This window comes from Ursus arctos, unplaced genomic scaffold (assembly GCF_023065955.2).
Source record: "Ursus arctos isolate Adak ecotype North America unplaced genomic scaffold, UrsArc2.0 scaffold_24, whole genome shotgun sequence".
NCBI classification, from domain to species: Eukaryota; Metazoa; Chordata; class Mammalia; order Carnivora; family Ursidae; genus Ursus; species Ursus arctos.
The window spans coordinates 18,429,129-18,446,464 of record NW_026622919.1 but is presented as its reverse complement, the minus strand read 5'-3'; the positions used below and the strand labels follow the sequence as shown (position 1 = coordinate 18,446,464).

At 54.1% G+C, this 17,336-nt stretch overlaps 1 protein-coding gene across 9 annotated transcripts; it reads left to right on the top strand.

Moving 5' to 3' along the window:
- Positions 1 to 609: 609 nt before the first annotated feature.
- CD300LG (CD300 molecule like family member g) lies at positions 610 to 13,863 on the top strand. 9 transcript variants are annotated; one of them, XM_044389216.3, is made up of 9 exons: positions 610 to 789; positions 1,701 to 2,036; positions 2,807 to 2,888; positions 4,525 to 4,626; positions 5,523 to 5,607; positions 6,296 to 6,408; positions 8,297 to 8,349; positions 11,491 to 11,580; positions 12,132 to 13,863. In XM_044389216.3, exons 1-9 carry the CDS (start codon positions 747 to 749, stop codon positions 12,146 to 12,148), a joined length of 921 nt encoding a protein of 306 aa, XP_044245151.3. In that variant the 5' UTR covers positions 610 to 746; the 3' UTR covers positions 12,149 to 13,863. The 9 variants fall into 9 exon arrangements, with proteins under 9 accessions (XP_044245151.3, XP_026368500.1, XP_026368497.2 ...); XM_026512715.4 differs by lacking the exon at positions 2,807 to 2,888 and having other exon boundaries at positions 661 to 789; XM_026512712.4 differs by lacking the exon at positions 2,807 to 2,888 and having other exon boundaries at positions 661 to 789; positions 5,352 to 5,607.
- The last annotated feature ends 3,473 nt before the right edge of the window (positions 13,864 to 17,336 follow it).

Below are 17,336 nucleotides of genomic sequence, written 5' to 3'. Positions count from 1 at the left end.
CAATGAAGGAGGTGCTCACTGACAGAGGGACCCCTAACCTCGGTACCATTGACCACTTAGCAGTCTGGTAAAGCTTATGGGTCTCCTTTCGGAATAATCGTCTTTTAAATATATAAAATAATATACCTATGCCTAAAAGAAAGTCAATAACGTTGAAGTGGTTATCAAAATATTTCTAAGTGCGTTATATAGTAATAAATGTGCTTCCTTAGTGCTTTCAATAACCAGCTCTAGTGGCAGGCCTGGTGATCAATTATTTTCCAAGTACTGAGGAGCACAGACGATATTTCAGGCTAGCGGCAACAACTTGATGGGCCAGTGTCTGATTTTTTTGGTGACAAAGTCACAGACACTGCTAGCACAATAGAAGGAAAAGATAAATCGCTTAAAGGTTAGTAAAGGTCAATATGTAATTTTTTCAGTCTTGGACTCCCTGAATTGACCCTCTGGGGTGCATGGCGGTGGGCATGGTTAAGACCCCCCCCCAAAGGGTAGGGTTTTGGGAGAAACGCTCTGGTGGTTTGGCAGAGGTGGGGGGGTGGGGGAGAGGGGAGCGCGGTAAACCCCGAGGGTAAGTAAAGGGAATGGCAGACGCGCCTCCCTCTGTGCGCAGATGGGGAACCTGCACGGCCCCTCCCCCCCTTTCCTTGTCCTGATCTCGTGCCACTGGAGGAAGTTAAAGCCCCGAGTAGTTGCTAGAGGAGCTCCCAGTTCCCGCGGGTGCTCCTGTATGTCCAGCGCCCACCATGTGGCCCCTGGTCCTGCTGTGGGGCTGCCTCTTGCTCCCAGGTGAGACGGGGCGGGAGAGGGAGGAGTGGCGGAGGGATGTGGGGCTCATGCCCAAGCTGGCAGAGAGAGGACCTCCTGAACCTACCTTTCATTCTCGTGACCCACTGCTGCCTGATCCCTCCGGGTTTCACCCCCACCGCACTAGTCCTCAGCCCGCAGAGGGGGCGGGGGAGGGGGCAGGCACTTGCTGTTTCTGGAACGCAGAGCCAGACCTCTGGGTTCCAAACCCTTCATGGTTAGGGGGTTGGGAGGGAGGCTTTACCAATCTCACCGCTGTTTTCCTGCTGGAGGCAGACAAGACACCCCTATGTGGTTGCCATGGTAAACGCTGCAAATATTTCTTGAACTGCTACTGTACCACTCACAACAACCCTGAGAGATAAGGGGTTACCCTGTTTCATCAGTTCACAGGTCTGCCTCTTTTTTTTTTTTCCAACTTTTTAACATCAAATATCAGGACGCGTTTTGTAACGGATGACAATTGTTCAAGTGACCAAGCTTTTTTAGTGGCATATAAAATTATGGTGTATCTTACATATGATAACATCTTAATTTCAATGAACTAGGACATTATCATCATCATCATCATCATCATCATCATCTATAGAAGAGAAAACCCAGATGCCCAGGGAGGGCAAACAACTTCCCCAAGGTCACACAGCTGCTAGGTGGCAGTGCTGGGATTCAGACCCCGGGCTGTCTGAATCTAGAGCTTCGCCACCACCACCCTTTGGGACGCCAGGCTTAGGGAAACAGCAACAGCCCTGTCCCAGTGTCCCTTGGTGGGGAAGGGGAACCATCAGCCCTTCCAGGGCTGCCACAGAAAGGAGTGACTGAGGAAGAGTCTTCTGGTCTTGACCCTGGAACTTGAATCCACGGAATTCTGACCTCCGTCCCTGCTGTGGTTTCAGGTTATGCAGCCATGGTGGGCCCTAAGGAGATCAGTGGGTTTGAAGGTGACACGGTGTCCCTGCAGTGCACCTACAAGGAGGAGCTGAGGACACGTCAGAAATACTGGTGCAGGGAGAGTGGGCTCATCCTGTCCCGCTGCTCGGGCACTGTCTATGCGAGAGAAGATGGCGAGGAGACGATGGAGGGCAGGGTGTCCATCCGCGACAGCCCCCAGACGCTCACACTGCACGTGACCCTGAGGAAGCTGACCCTGAAGGACACCGGGAAGTACTTCTGTGGGGTCTCCAAACTGGGCCTAGATGACTCTTTCCTGGTCTCTCTGCTTGTCTTTCCAGGTAACAAATGCCTCTGCTTCCCCGGATGGGGCACAGGTGATAGAGAGAGGAAGAGGGACAGGTGGGCCACTGATCAGTGCTGGACCCCCTTGTCCCCTCGCCAACAGGCGTAATGCTTATACCAGCCTCCCGGGGGAAGGGCTCAAGGTCTCGGTGAGATGATGCGGGTCAAGTGCTCAGTGCTCGGCCCGGCCCGTCGTGGGAGCAAAGGCAGCGCAGTGCGAGCCTCGGCTCCTCTTTGAAGAGGTCACACCGCGCAGATCTGTTGAACTCCCTGCTCAGTGCCTTTCATCTTTGCCCAGATGTAGGAGAGCGATTGCATGGGCTGGGGATGAGAGGGACAGACACAGAAAAAAAAAAGACTCCCTCTTTGGAATTCAGAGATGTTCCCGAGGATTCCGCAACCGGGCCCACCACCGTGAAGCATCCCAGGCCCACTCCGTAGTGGCACCCCCTCCCCTGCCATGGCCACACTGGCCTCGCCCTGCCTGTGGTCTCAGCTCTCCCTTCCTGCTTCCCTTCCCCAGATCTCGCAGTCCCAAAGGCAGGTGCTACATCGTGGGCCTGGGATCTAGCCTCAGAGAAAGAATTCCTTTAGCTCAGGGACACTAGGGGATTCTGGCTGGGGATGGAGCAGCTCTCTGGATGTCCAGAATCCCACCTAGACCTGCTGAGCTGAGAAGAGAGAAGCCAGAGAGGGCCCAGGGGAGCGGGCAGCCCCAGTCTGCGGGCCAGTGAGGGTGAGCAGGTCTTTGTATCCCGTTCCGCAGATGGGGGCTCGAGGCTCCAGAGAGGAAATGATCTGCCTGAGGTCTCATGGCAGGAAGTGATGCAGCCAGGATTCAAATCCAGGTTTTTTTTTGCTCGCTTTGGTGTCTGCTCTTTCCCTCTCCTGGCCTTATCGCTGGGACCCACCCCACTCCCAGGCTGTCCCCACTGTCAGATCCCTGACATCCCTGGGTCTTTATTTTAATTCAAGGAGACAGAAAGAAGCTCACCAAATAATAACAGTAGTATCACAGCCCTATCAGACCTGTTCTCCATTATTTGCAAGCTTCTCTGAGCTCCTCTGATTCTTACCAGCATTCAGACCTCCTTCTTACCTAGTAGGGATCAATTTTACCTATATTTGAGGTTCTCTATTTTTAATTTTGACCTCACTTGTAATTATTCATCTCCGCATGATGTGTGCATTATGATGGTACCCTGTGTCAGACCTTGTTGACCCTTGATGGTACCTGGGACGTAGAAAATAAAGGCTAACGGCAGCGGTGTGCGGGGGAATGTTTAGCTGGGAAAGCTCTGATTCGCAGGGCCTGCCAGTTGCTGTGGTTTAAATGCCCCTGCCCTCCCCAATTTCCAGCCACCGATAGTTTAACGACCAGCTTACAAAATTCCTGAAAAGTGAACAGTCAGCTCTCCCGAGTCAGTGGGAGCCATCTCAGCACGCCATCAAGTATGGCGACAGATCAGAATTTCTGGAAAGGTCAGAACAAGACAAGAGTAGCCACTGTCATTTCTTTTGTTTCCCATTGCCTGGAGGCTCCAGGCCACGAAATATGACAAGATAAAGAAGTATACCTATAGAAAAGGACAAGATAAATACCCTTTATTTGCGCAAGATTTGATCATTTCCTCAGAAAAAATCAGAGAAAACCTGACTTTGTATTAGAATAGAGAATGACAGGGACAGGGAGCGAGTCCCGGATGGCACTCCAGCAAGGAGCTGACCGAGGTTACCGGGATGGGTGGGGAAGGGGGCAGGGAGCTCGGCAGCTCCCCGGGGGGATGGACCACACCGCGTTTCTGCCCATTGTGCTGGTCACAGAGGCTAGGCATCTTGTCCTTGAGGGGTCCCAGCCCCACGGGGACAGAAAGAAGTGGGTCAGGCAGCGGTGGAGAGGAGAGGCGTGGCACCTAGGGGAACAGCGCGGCAAAGGCACGGAGGCGTGTGGGATGCTCACTTAGCTGAGAATAGAGGGCCAACGGAGGGGCGGCTGGTGCCCCGAATGGTGAAGAGGTGAAGCCGATGCGGTGAACTGAGGTCTGAGTTTGAAAGGCTTTAAAAGGTCTGTAAGAAGCTTGAGCGTCAGCTCTTAGGCAGTGAGGGCCATCGACGGTTCTGAAGCAAGAAACAATGGGATCCAGTATCCCATATCCAGATCCATGTTCTAGAGGCAAAACGAGCATTGGTGTGAAGAGTGTCCTGGAAAGAGCAGGCGGCGGGCAGCTGGGGACAAGGGAAGCCGAAGGTCTTAGCTAAGTGGGAGGCCAAGGGGACTGCAGGATGGGGAGGCCGGCAATCAACTAGAATCTTCCATCCGTGGCTCCTAAGTGGCTACAGGGGCGGGGGGGGGGGTGGAGATGGTGGGGACTCTGAACAGAGAGGTGGGGGCAGGAAAGCTACTGGCTGCCACCAAGGCAGGAAATGTGGCTCAGAGCGGTGATCCTCACCTCCCCTGAGACCAGCCTTTCCCCTTTCCCTTAGGTCCCTGCTGTCCTCCTTCCCCCACTCCCTCCTTCCAGCCTCTTACTACAAGGAGCCTCCAGCCCAGGGCAAAAGCTTGGCAAACTCAGCCCCCAGCATTAAGTGAGTGAATGCTTTTTCTGTCCCCCTCCACCCCTGTATAAAGCAGCATCCAGTGAGTGGCTGCTCGTCGTAGCCAGATGCGGCGCTGCTCCGTGGCCCCCAGAGCCCTGGAGCTGCACCTTCGGCGGAGGAATCAGCGGCCCAGTGGGGTCAGCTCCGCCAGGGAGCAGCAGAGCCCAGGGAGGAGGCGCAGCCTGACCGCCAGGCTTGTGTTCTGTCCGTTCCCCCCGGGGTTGAAGGGCTGAGCAGGAAAGATAGGGCCTTGAACCCTGACCTCTGGCCCTGTCCCTGCCACCCTGCCCTGCTGACCCTGTGGCTGTTGAAGGAGGTCAAGGCCGGTGGGGGCAGAGGTGGTGAGGGTGGGCGTGTGGCGACATGCCGTGATAACTGGCCAGGACTGGAGCGGGAGGGCAGGAGCGCCTCTGAGCCCTGCGTGGCCACTGGAATGGGTCACGGAGTGGGGGCAGGGCTGCGGTGCCACAGGCAGCGGCACGGATGGGGCTGAAAACTATGTACGGGTGTGGGGCGGGCCTGAGACCCCGTCGGCCTGCTCACGGTGGCTTCATCTGGGCCTCTCTTTGCTTCCTGGGGGGTCCTTTAGCTGGGGATGTCAGAGAAGTTAGTTCTAGGAAGGCTAGGGTTCAGGGGTCAAGGATCAGAGGTCTGGGGAACACCGGGATGCAAGGGTCTGAGAAGGTGCTGAGGCCTTGCTTTTGGACTTGTAGCTTCTCCTAGTCTCCACCACACAGTCACCACAGCCAAGCAGGGGAAGACAGGGGCCGAGGCCGCTCCGTCCACAGGGACCTCCCTGTACGGGCACGTGGGAACCTCCCCAGACACAGGAACCTCTCCGTACGCAGGGACCTCTCCTCATGAAGCAACCTCTCCTCATGCAGGGACCTCCCACCCATCCACACAGCTGGACACCACCTCCGCGAAGGACACCCAGCTGTCCCCCAGCAGCAGCAGCTCCGTGTCCAGGTGAGCCCAGGGCGACCAAGATCCCCTTTCAGGCCATCCCCAAAACCTAACGTGCCTTGGAGCAAGTGAGGACCTGGCACTCCTTCCTCTAGGCGAACACGGCCTCCTGTCAGGGCCGCAGTGAACAGCGCAGAGGGCAGACTCGGCCCCGGTCCCCCCGCCGCAGGGCCCTTGTGCAGTGAACAGCGTGCACTGCAGAGCCGGCAGCCCTGTTGCTCTGGCCACACAGGCCCGCCTGCGGTGAAGGGTCCACCGCGGCCCCGGTCCCCACTCCTGTCCCCACCCCAGCCTCGGAGGCAGCCACCCCAGTTTCGCCGGCGCACCTTGCACTGGGCCCTGGGCCAAGCATGAACATAGGTTTTTTTCTTACCCAACTGGAGCCGCGGCCTGAAGGGTTGGTTCTTGGGGCTTATACATGATTGCACGCGGTTACTGACTGAGGTTTCCTGCCTGAGACATCCAGGTACCTGTGGCCACATTCAGACCCAGCTGAGAGTGTTTCCTGGGGTTGGAAGTGGGGGCGGAGGTCCCTCCCACTGGGACTGACCAGGTGCTGTGGTCCCTGGTGCCCTCTGATCCCTTTGGGAAAGACAAGGGACATGGGGGGGATGCAGACGGCGAATGCTGTGGTGCACAGGATGACTGCTGTCTGCTGACAGCTGCTGGGCTCCTTCCATCTCGCCCACAGGGTCTCCATCCCAATGATCCGCATCTTGGCCCCGGTCCTGGTGCTGCTGGCCCTCCTCCTGGCCGCAGGCCTGATTGCCCTCGGCAGCTATCTGCTCCGCTGGAGGAAGGAAGGTGAGCGAAAGTAGACGGGAGGGGGTGGGAGACCTGCAGTCCCCCCACTACCCCAGGGAGACCTTGTGGGTCAGTGTGTCCATCTGAGATATGGGCATCAGGAGCCCTGCTTCTCCCTTCTGAGTGAGCCACAGGTCAGTCAACATTAGGAAAAAGCACTTCAAATGTGTGAATGGGAGAACGGGGGCTCTTGGCTTGCTCCCATCTGTCCAAACTCATCAATCACTTCTGTCCTTATTGATCCCAGCAAACCCATGTCCACCCTGTGCAGGTCCAGGTCCTTGTGTGACTACCGTAGCAGGGGGTGGGGGCGGGAATTCGAGACTAAGCACTTGAACAGGAAGGATATTGTGGCCTCACACCCACCGTGGGATCTCGAGAGGTGCTCAGCTCCTGTCAAGACTTGGCTTCAAATCCCAGCTCTGCTACTTTTTAGCTGCGTGACCTTGGGCAAGTCACCTACCTTCCCTGAGCCACGGCTTTTTTGGATCACGGATCTAGAATACAAGTGAAATAGAACAGAGATAGAATATGAGTCCAACAGAAGTAGAATCCACGCCACGCATGTACTTTATTTTTTTTTTAAAGATTTTACTTATTTATTCAACAGAGATAGAGACAGCCAGCGAGAGAGGGAACACAAGCAGGGGGAGTGGGAGAGGAAGAAGCAGGCTCATAGCAGAAGAGCCCGATGTGGGGCTCGATCCCATAACGCCGTTATCACGCCCTGAGCCGAAGGCAGACGCCCAACCTCTGTGCCACCCAGGCGCCCCCACGCATGTACTTTAAACTTCTCTAAAAGTCACATGAAAAAGGGTAAAAAGGAACGAGGGACGTTGATTTTAATTACACACTCTATTAACACGATCTATCCAAAACGTGATCATTTCAATGTGGAATCGGTATAAAACTCTTCATGATGTATACATTCTGCATTCTGCGTTTTTTCATATCAAGTCTTCCAACCCTGGCGTGATTCGGAGCATCGTGCTTCCCGAGTCAGTGGCCGTGTGCGGCTAGTGGCAGATAGCATTGGTTGAGAGGGTTGGCCGAAATATCAGTCAGAGCGGCTGCCAGGGCCGGGCGTTTCTGTGTGCCTTTGTTGCTTTTCTCTCCTCGAATGCTCTCAATACTGTGCTGTTAGAAACTACTCATTCCGAGCGGCCCCATTTGACAGGGGAAGAAACTGAGGCAGAGTGGTTAAGCAGTTTGCCCTGGGTTTGCACAGCCAGGAAGCGGTGGAACCAGGAAGATGTGTGCCAGAGTGCTCTGCAAATTTGCAACGTTGTCCTACAGCGGGTGGCCCTGGGGGTGGGGGGCAGTGGTCCTGGGCCTGCCTCCGACTTCCTGCGCGACCGCCAGGAAGACATGTCAGCTTTGCCCACGTCCCCAGGTCACTGCAGAGGAATCTGGAGGAGCACATGGGGTGGGAACATTCCTGATCAAGACCTCAGACCTTCTTAGTTCCTTGCCTCTCAAATTGTGGTCCCCAGCTAGCAGCAGTGACATCCCCTGGAAGCCTGTTAAAAGACTCTCAAGCCCCAGCCCTGACCTGCTGCATTAGAATGGGCATTTTCATAAAATGTCCCGGGATCCTGGATGCACACTCAGGCTGAAGAAGCAATGACCTTAGCACATAGAGTTACTTTCCCGGTCGGTTTCTGGCCCACACCAGGGGATTTCCATGTACCCATCCCAAAAGGCTGGATCATTGCTAAGGGACCGAGCTGAAAGGCCAAGCAGTCTGCCTGCCCAGCCTGTGTCTGCTTGCTCTCTCTGGGAAGTCCCTGCTCCCAAGTGCCAGGGGGCCCTGTCCCCCTCTGCGGGAGCTGTTGCAGGCTGCTGCCAGCTACTCCTGGCTCAGGGTATGCCTGCTGTTCTCTTTCAGCTCAACTGGCCGCAAAGACACAGAGGAACGAGAAGGTCCACCTCTCACACTTGGTAAGGAAGGCAGCCGGCCCTAAGCCCCAGCTCGGGTCCCGGTGGGGCTGGACGTCAGGACTCCTGGGCCCCGTCTCTGCATCTCCCTACCTGCTTGTCTCTGACCTCCAGGCAGGGCTCGCTTCCCATCTCTGGGGAATCTGTGTGAGCCCCGAGAGCAGCCCTTCAGGGTGCAAGCCAACAGAGTGCCCCTTGTCACCCTGACTGCCCAGCAGGTACCAGGCAGGGCTCTTCCCCAGGCCCAGCGCCCTCTTCTCCTCCCCGTTTTAGAAGCAGAGACTGTCAGAGCTGGATCCTGGGGTCTTTGGGAGGGCTGCAGAATCACGGGTTCAGGACGCAGAAGCCCCACCTGTGTCCTCCCCCAACCACCCCCACGCGGCGGCTGTTTGTTGAGATGCCTCCACTTTATTCGCTTACACATGAGGGCAGGAAAGGGGGGCTGCCATCGCCTTCTTTCCTGGCGCCAGTGAGGACAAAGGATGCAGGCCTGATCCCCTGGGGAGGGGCTGCGGCAGGAATGGGGTTCTGAGCTTTGGCTTAGGAAGCAGCTGTTGTTGTCTCAGGAAGCCCAGCAAGGCCAGAGGTGGTGGACAGGAGTGAGGGAAAGGTCATGGACCTGGATGGGGAGGGGGGCTGCCACTGTCCTCCAGAGCCCAGCGTCGCGGCTGTGCGTCCTAGGGCGCACCCTGCTGGCTAGAAGAGGGGTGGGGCAGGAAGAGAACCTCTGGGCTGTGCGGCTCTGCTCCAGGAGGGCCGGGGAGGCCGAGAGCGCCTGCACCAGCCACCTCCCTTCTGCCTGAGCTGCTGCCACCCAGCCCACTGCGGGAAGGGTGCTTGGGACTGCTTCCTGCCTGTCCCCGCTTACGTGGGAGGGGACAGGAAAGGGCACAGGGCCCGTGGGCCGAGGGGCTGGGAAGGAGCCTGGCCCCTTGTTGGGGGAAGGATGGAACAGGGTCTCCCTGGAGGGTCAGAGACAAGACCGCTGTGAAGATGGCCACCTGAGAGCTTTTGGTTTTCTTTGGTTTATTTCCCCTCTGGCTTCTTTGTAGTTTTTAGCAGGTGGAATTGAAAGGGTTTGGGGTGTTCTTTGCCCCCATTCAGGTCAAAGAGGGAAGGGGGCACTCTACTGGCTCTGCCAGAGAGCCCCAGGGGGGTGTAAAATCAGAGGGAAGTATGAGGGCTCAGGCCAGCATTTCCCTTGCCTGCAGAGCTATTTCAAGAGGCTCTCATTTTATTCTTTAATTGAACACCTACTATGTGCCAAGGGCTTTGCCTATGTCACTGAATCTTCATAACTCCTCTACGTGGTAGGTGCTATCATTACCCCTTTCTTACGGAATAAGAAACAGAGGTTCAGAGAGCATAAGTAACTTGCCCACAGAGACTCAGCGTGAAAGAGGCAGAACCAGGGAAACGGACTCAGTCTGTGGGGCTGGCAGTGCCCAGCCTGCCACACTGCAGTGCAGAGGGCCTGAGCAGGGGAACCAAGGGCTCGGCCTGCCTCAGCCTGTCCCCCGAGACTCAGAAGAAAGAACCATCCCCAGTCTGTGAACATGGGACGGCTCAGCCCCTAACTCCTGAAACAACCCAGCTGGGAGTGCCAGGCTCCGATTAGGGCTCGGCTCCCACTTCCCGAGGCTTCTCTGATTCCCTGCTATTTTCCTAGTGCTTAGACGCAGAAGCTCTCATAGGTATCTTGTAAATTGAACCACATAGAAAATGCCTCCGCCCTTGCTGGAACAGGCCAATGAGCCATGACGTGGGCAGAAGGACCCACATTGGACGTAGGGTAGGGGTCCTGGCCACTGCCTGCATGTGTGGTTTGGTCTCTGCCCCCGGAGGTTCTTTCCTCAGATTCAGGCACCCTTGAGTAAGTGACACTTCTGTGGCTCTGAGGGTCAGTGGTGGTCAGCAGTGGCTGGGTTTGGGCCAAATCACAAAGCTGTAAAGATGGGATTCATGGGAAAATGGAGTGACATCAGGAGTCGTCTGATGGAGCCCAGCGCTGCGGTGTCCTCACCGTAGTCAGGAGAGCCCAGGAGAGCCCAGGGCCATGACTGAAAGGATTTGTCCTGCTCCCTCGTGCCCTCGTCGCCCCAGCCCCAGCCCCCTGAGGAATTCTGCTCTGATTTTCATCTTGTCCTGTAAGACTGAATGTGTCCCCAGAGACGGCTCAAATGTCCACCTCTTCCCCCATCCCCTGCAGCCAGGACAGTGACAGACGTGGGTTGTGGGGGGCACTTAGGAGACAAGGACATTGAAATGAAGGGAAGTGTGTGCGGCACATTCCACCAGGATGGTGGCAGGGGATAGGAAAAGAGCGTGGGTCTGAGGTCACGTGGTCGTGAGTTCAAGTCTTAGCTCAGCTGTGTGACATCTGGCAAGTTACATCACCTCTCTGAGCCTCAACCTCCCCATCTCATTGGGTTAGATTAGAAAATTGTGAGATGAGCCCCCCAGCAGGTGTCCAGAAAACAGGAGCTTCTTCCTTTGTCTTCAGTGCCCATCAGGCCATGGGGTTTGTCGGCTGGGACACCCAGGGCAGCTATGCCCTTCGGAGACCCAGCTGGGGGCCTCGGCGGCTCCAGCCTCTTCTACCCTGCTGCTGGTACAGGATGGCTCCTACCCACTCTGGCCTGCCTGCCTCTCTTCCCTCGGCCTGGGCTTTCTTATCTGATCAAGGAGGAGGTGCTCAGGCTTGGGATTTGTAAAGAATTTTTCCTCTGCGGTTTGTTATTGGGTGAACCTTTGAGGTGTTCAACTTTGCTCTCCCGGGGCTGCGAAGACAGGCAGCCTGCACATTCCTTCTGCTTGGGGGATAGACATAACAATAAGGAAAACAAATGAATCATTCCAGGAGGTCCCAGGTGTTGAGCAGTGAAACATTGCCACGAATATTCATTATAACCCTGAGGCAAGAATTCTTCTCCCATTTGACAGCGGAGGAGTCTGAGCCTCAGAGAGGTTAGCGGTCTGCCCAAGGTCACTCTGAGATGTAGGAAATAGGACGGAAGGGCTCTGACCCCACAGCCTGTGTTCCTGCCCTTGCCCACGCTCTCCCGTGGCTCCCTCCTCTTGCTGTGGCGGCTGGACCATCGCTGCTGCCAGGAACGGGCTGTGCTGACCGAGTCTCTGTTTCAGCCGCTGGAGTACACGGTGATCAAGCTCGCAGGGCCCCCTGGGCCTCACGCCAGCCCCAGCCCCTGCACAGAAACCCAGTGCCTCAGCCAGGTGTGAACAGAGGGCATGGGGGGGGGGGGGGCGCGGAGGAGGGGAGTCTGGAGCCACCTAGCCTGACTCCACTCTGACAATGCAGGGAAGTGGGGGGGGGGTTCTTTCCTCAGCATCCGCTCTCCAAACACTGCCCCCTGCTTCCGCCCACCTACCCCATAGGCTCAGGCCATTCCATGAGGGAGTCAGGACTCGCAACCCTACATCCTCTTTTTTTCCCCATCCAGAAAGTTCTTGAATAGCTTGTTGGTAGGTGCAGTTTCAAGAGCTCTGAGCTGGCAGGGTTCCAACACCTGCTGGCCAAACCTGGCCAGAGGCCATGAGGATGCTCTGGGCTGGGGGGCTGGGGGATGTTTGGGAGGAGGTAAGGGGCATGGATCAAAAAACCTGGGGGTTCTGGGGGGAGCTTGTTAGTCTGTGCCCCTTAGACAGACAGACGGACAGGCCCAGAGCTGTGGAAAATTCTGGGGTGGACCCAACAGTGACCTGGAGACAACCCCACACACACACCAGCTGGGCTCTGCTTTTCAACCCCTGACTGTCTTTTACAGACTTCAGAGGAAAATGAAGCCCCTTCCCAGGACCCGGAGGAGGACATGATCACAGGGCCTCCCCTCCACATGTCTGGGGAGGAGCTCAGCTTCTCAAAGTTCATCTCAGTCTAGCGGCAAGAGTGCGCTCCAGGCCAGCCTGCGGGGATCTGAAAGGCTGCATTTGCACTAACTCAAGTAAGCTTTCCGCGACAGCTTCAGAGCCCGCCTGCCAGACTCAGGGCTCTCCCCCACCCTCCCCAGGCCCTCCTCCTGCATGCCCAGCCTGACTCAGAAGCCTTCGTCAGCCCCGGAGCCTCACAGTGCCAGAGGGACCCTGGGACCTCCCCAGTATGTTCACCTCCATGGGCGGGGCGTGCAGCCTCTGGAGCTCGTCAGTTGGGCAAGGCTCCGGAGATCTGGCCTGAGTTTGAATCTGCTGCAAGAAATCCCCTGAGCCTGGGTGCCCAGGAACAGACCCCCACCTTCTTCTGCCTTCCTTCCATCCTGACTCAGCACCACTTTCTCCTGCGTAAGTGCGCGTGGAGGAGGAGGGGGAAGAGCATGCTGGGAATAGACGCGGGTTCTGATTTCTTGAAATGTGACTGCATCCCAGTCCTTCAGGAGGCTGGTTAAAAATGTGATTCCTGGGGGCGCCTGGGTGGCACAGCGGTTAAGTGTCTGCCTTCGGCTCAGGGTGTGATCCCAGCGTTCTGGGATCGAGCCCCACATCAGGCTCCTCCGCTATGAGCCTGCTTCTTCCTCTCCCACTCCCCCTGCTTGTGTTCCCTCTCTAGCTGGCTGTCTCTATCTCTGTCGAATAAATAAATAAAATCTTAAAAAAAAATGTGATTCCTGGGTTCTCCCAAGACCTACCAAAACCAGCTCTGGGGCTGGGCCCACAACTTTGCATTTCTAGCAAGGGTCCGGTGACTCTAATACTTGAGTTTGAGAAGCAGCGGGCTCAGGTTAGAGTCTACCTTTGGTGTGTGGGGCCTCCCACCTGCTCCGCCCCAGAGGGGCTGCCCTGCCCATGACACCATGACCCAGCTGGGGGCTGTCGGAGTCCAGGCCCAAGTCAGGTGCGCACTGGAAGGGGTGAGCACATGGCTGGCAGGGAGGGGTTGCCTTTCCCGGCTCCCCACCCAGCCGTGCTTCCCAGGCTTTGGAAGGAGGCTGGAGAAAAGCTTGGCTCCTTCCTTGTTGAGAAAGGGTTCATTGCCTGTGGGTTGGGGTTAGGGAGGGGTAGGAGAGCACAGGGTGCAGGTGGGCATCTAAAAGGCAGGAGAGAGGGGATAGGGCAGGAACCTAAGAGGAACCTGAAGGTGACCCTGAGTCTGGCCCCCAGGACTGCTATTTTTTTTCTTTTTCGACTTTCTTTAAAAAGTGCAATGGGTGGTCACTCAGTATACAAAAGTTAGAGACACGGCAGGGAGGAGAAGAAAACTCGCTCAGGCTCACCACTCCCCCAGACAATCACTGCTGCATTTTTTTGCGTTTCCTTCCTGTTTCGTTACTCCACATCATTGGCTGGATTTCACTTTAGACCCTGCTTTTTCCACTTAATTCTTTTCTAAGATTTCTATTTGTAAGTAATCTCGACACCCAACGTGGGGCTCGAACTCACAACCCCGAGATCAAGAGTCGCACGCTCCACCGACTGTGCCAGCCAGGCGCCCGCCCACTTAATTCTTAGACACTTTTCTCCATGTTTTACCAACGTTTATAAATAAAATGTGTATCAGCTCCGTGATATTTCCTCACAGTGTGTTTCCATTCATTTCAATTGTCTCTCATAAGATATTTAATTTGTTTCTATTTTTGCTATTATAAATAACAGCATGGCAAGTCTTTCCACAAGGCTCGATTTGCATTTGGAGACTTCTTGAAGAAGCATTCGTGTGCATGGAAATGCCAGCTCATAGGGTGGGAACATTTTTGACATTACCGATACCCATTGCCGAACAGCCTTCTGAGATGACAGAACCAATTTCACGCCCACCAGAGCCTCCCAGGCAACATTTCTCAAAGTCCTCACCAGCGTCTACACCTGTCGCTGGGGGTATGGCAGGACGAGACACTCAGGAATGCCCCTGCTGTGAGGGCCTGGGGGGCTGGGCAAGGTAGAGCAGGTCTGATAAAGCAAGGGAAACGCTCCAGAAGGTGCCAGACACTGCCCCAGGTCCCCAGGAACCGATGAGCTCCTCTTACCTTCTCTGGGTGGAAAGGGAGCCCCTGGGTGTGAACTCTGGAGTCTCTGCCCAGGATCTGTGCACAGTGGGTGCCCAGATGTTGGGGGAGGTAGGGAGCAGCAAGTTTGAGGTGGTATCAGAGAGACCCCAAAAGCTCACCATGCGAAAAATCCCTCAGCTGGAGGGTGGTAAGAACTGGGGCTGCCCAGTGGGGAAAGAAGCCTCTAGTCCTCTCAACCTGTCACCTGCTGCTGCCAGGGCTTCCTGGGGATCAGGGGGTGGTCAGCCAGGTCATCCCACTACCACCCCTTGCCCCTTTTTAGACCATGTGCCAATGAAACAGACTGATGTCTTTTGAGAGACATAGCTCTTTCCAAGGCAACCTAGGATTGGCATCCTTGGGATTCCAAGTTTCCATGGATTTATCAGATACTCGAGCACCCTCTATTGACATTTGCTCACTCCCTTAACTCCCACGGCTGCCACCGTGAGGGCCCCATTGCACCCTCCAGGCTGGGGAGAAAGACCACTCCTTAACCAGTTGCCACTTTGCAACCCCCCATCTTGAAACACCTTAGTTTCATGTTCGTACATAAATACTCAGACCGCTTTTCTACTTGTCTTAGTAATCTGCAGTCTTTCTCCTGGCCATGAACTACTTGTTTTCTTGTTTGCTGTAAATTCTTGTATATGTGAATTCATGCCTTTCATTGGTACTAGGAAATTCTCAACTATTATCTGCTCTCCATCATTTTTCATCTTGCCACTGCCAGAATTAATTTTTCTAGACCCTCTCTTTATCGCCGCTGTATCTCTTAACCTCTCCTCCATATTTCCCTCCTCATCTCTCTGTTCTGCAGTCTATGTCATTTCTTCCAGTTTAATACTCCTCAAACTTGAATATGTCTACAAATCACAGGGAATCTTGTTAAACTTCAGATTCTGACTCAGTAGTTGTGGGTGGAGCCCGAGAGTCTGCATCTCTAACAAGCTCTCGGGCTGGTGATGCTGCCGGGGCAAGCACCATACTTAAGGGAACAACTTTCTGGGTTCATTAATCTCTATTCAGTTGTGTTTAATTGGCTGTTAAACCCCCCAAAATTAGTTTTTATTTTCGTCTTTGTATTTTTTATTTCAAAAAGTTCTGGATGGTTCTCTTTAGACCCTAACTGGTCATTCTAGAGTCTTGTTGCTTGTTAATTTATATAATGCCATCTTTTATATCATTAAATATTTTATACGCACATAGTTGGTTTACATTTTGTGCCTAATAGCAAAAGTCCCTGGAGATATACATATGCTGTCGTTTATGCTGACTATCACTCATGGTGCTTTGTTCCTTTGTATTTCATGATCTCACAAGGTGAGCTCATGTTTGGATGATTTCAGTCCGGGGGCTGAAATTCAGGATACCTTCCTCCAGAGAGGATTTGCATTTGTTTCTGTCAGGGACCAGGATGCCAACATGAGACCAGATAAGCCCCTTCCCAGATCCCCACTTTACCAAAACCTCAGGTTGCCCCTGGCTTTATATTTAAATTTCCAAATGTGATGCCAATATTGTCATTTGCCTTTTAGGGTAACTCCACCTTTCCTGTCCACTCACCATGCCTCTTGGTTATTTCCCTTCCCACAAGCTCAGCAACACAATAAAACACGTCTTATGTCTCATTGTTTAAAAGCACACTGGTACCTTGATCACCACTCTGCCTGAACTAGATTCTGACTTCCATTTCCCAGGCACTCTGTAAGTCCCTTAGACCTTGCGTAACTCCAGGGAAAGGAGGAAGCCCTCCAAAACAGGATTGAGATTTCATTTCTTTCTACTCTAATGAGCAGAGACTCAGGGAAAGATTTGATTCAAATTAGAAAAAAAGGGGGGGTATTTCTCACACTGGCATGCGATAAAATGAAATTCACAATCACCACATCAGAATAAATGATAATTCTTAAACTTGAATATATTCAGCTTAATGATAAGCTTTCTGCTCTGTTCTTAATTTCCTCCTATTGTCACAGATGAGATGGTCCACAGACCAGGGCTTGGGCACCTCTACCGCACGGTATGAGGGCAGGTTTACGGGGGAACTGGAGGGAGAAGATCTGTTTCTGGAAGGAAGACCAAGCCCTGAAAAAATAGGTGGGGTGGGGCTTACACACTTAGACAATTTGTGAAATTGTCAGGCACTGTGCCAACACTTGTGAAAGTGAAAAAAGAGGGAAGACAAAGATAAGCCACATCCAGGTGCTGTCTCCGTGGCCTTTTCTCCTTTCTGGGCGGGGATGATGGTCAGAGGGGCACGCTCCCACCTCACACCTGCCACATCTGGTTCCCACAGAGCACTGTGGCTCCAGCGTGGCCTTTTTCGAGGACATCTGGCTGCTACCATGAGCTGGGGTTAGATTTCCCAGTGGGTTTAATTACACAGATGTCCTGTGTTTTGCACTAGGGCTGCTATTGTGAACAGGGTCTTTTTTTTTTCTTCTTCCCCTATTACATCTTCTAATAAATCATCCAGTTCCTTAAAAAATAATGGCATGCAACCTTAAGTACTAATTCAACACCATCTTCTGAGCACCGTTGAATAGGGCACGGTCCCCACATCCAGAGGCCCAGAGTCTGAGAGAGCAGAGAGGACGACAGTCCCCATCAGGATGCCGTGACAAGAAGCTGTTTCGGGATCTGCTCCTTGATCAGATCCGCCCGGGGAGGCGTCACAAAGCATCACCAAGAGGTGATGATGCTGGAGTAAATTCTCAAAAATAAGGGATGTTTGATAAGCGAACGAACGAAAGCTTGTCGCACATTGAAAAACAATTAGTATTTTGGTAATTTGGGTATTGAATTTCCTTGCCTGCTACGATTCCGCATCTGAGTGTGTGTGCGCATGTGTGGGGTGAGGGCGGAGTATCGGAGCTTCTGCTTAAGGCACAGATCACCTAATCTCGTCACCTTCCATTCGCAAACTTTTAAATTAGTAAGGGAACACCCGGCGTCCTTAATCTGTCAGCCTGCTTTGGCTTTGGGCCAGAC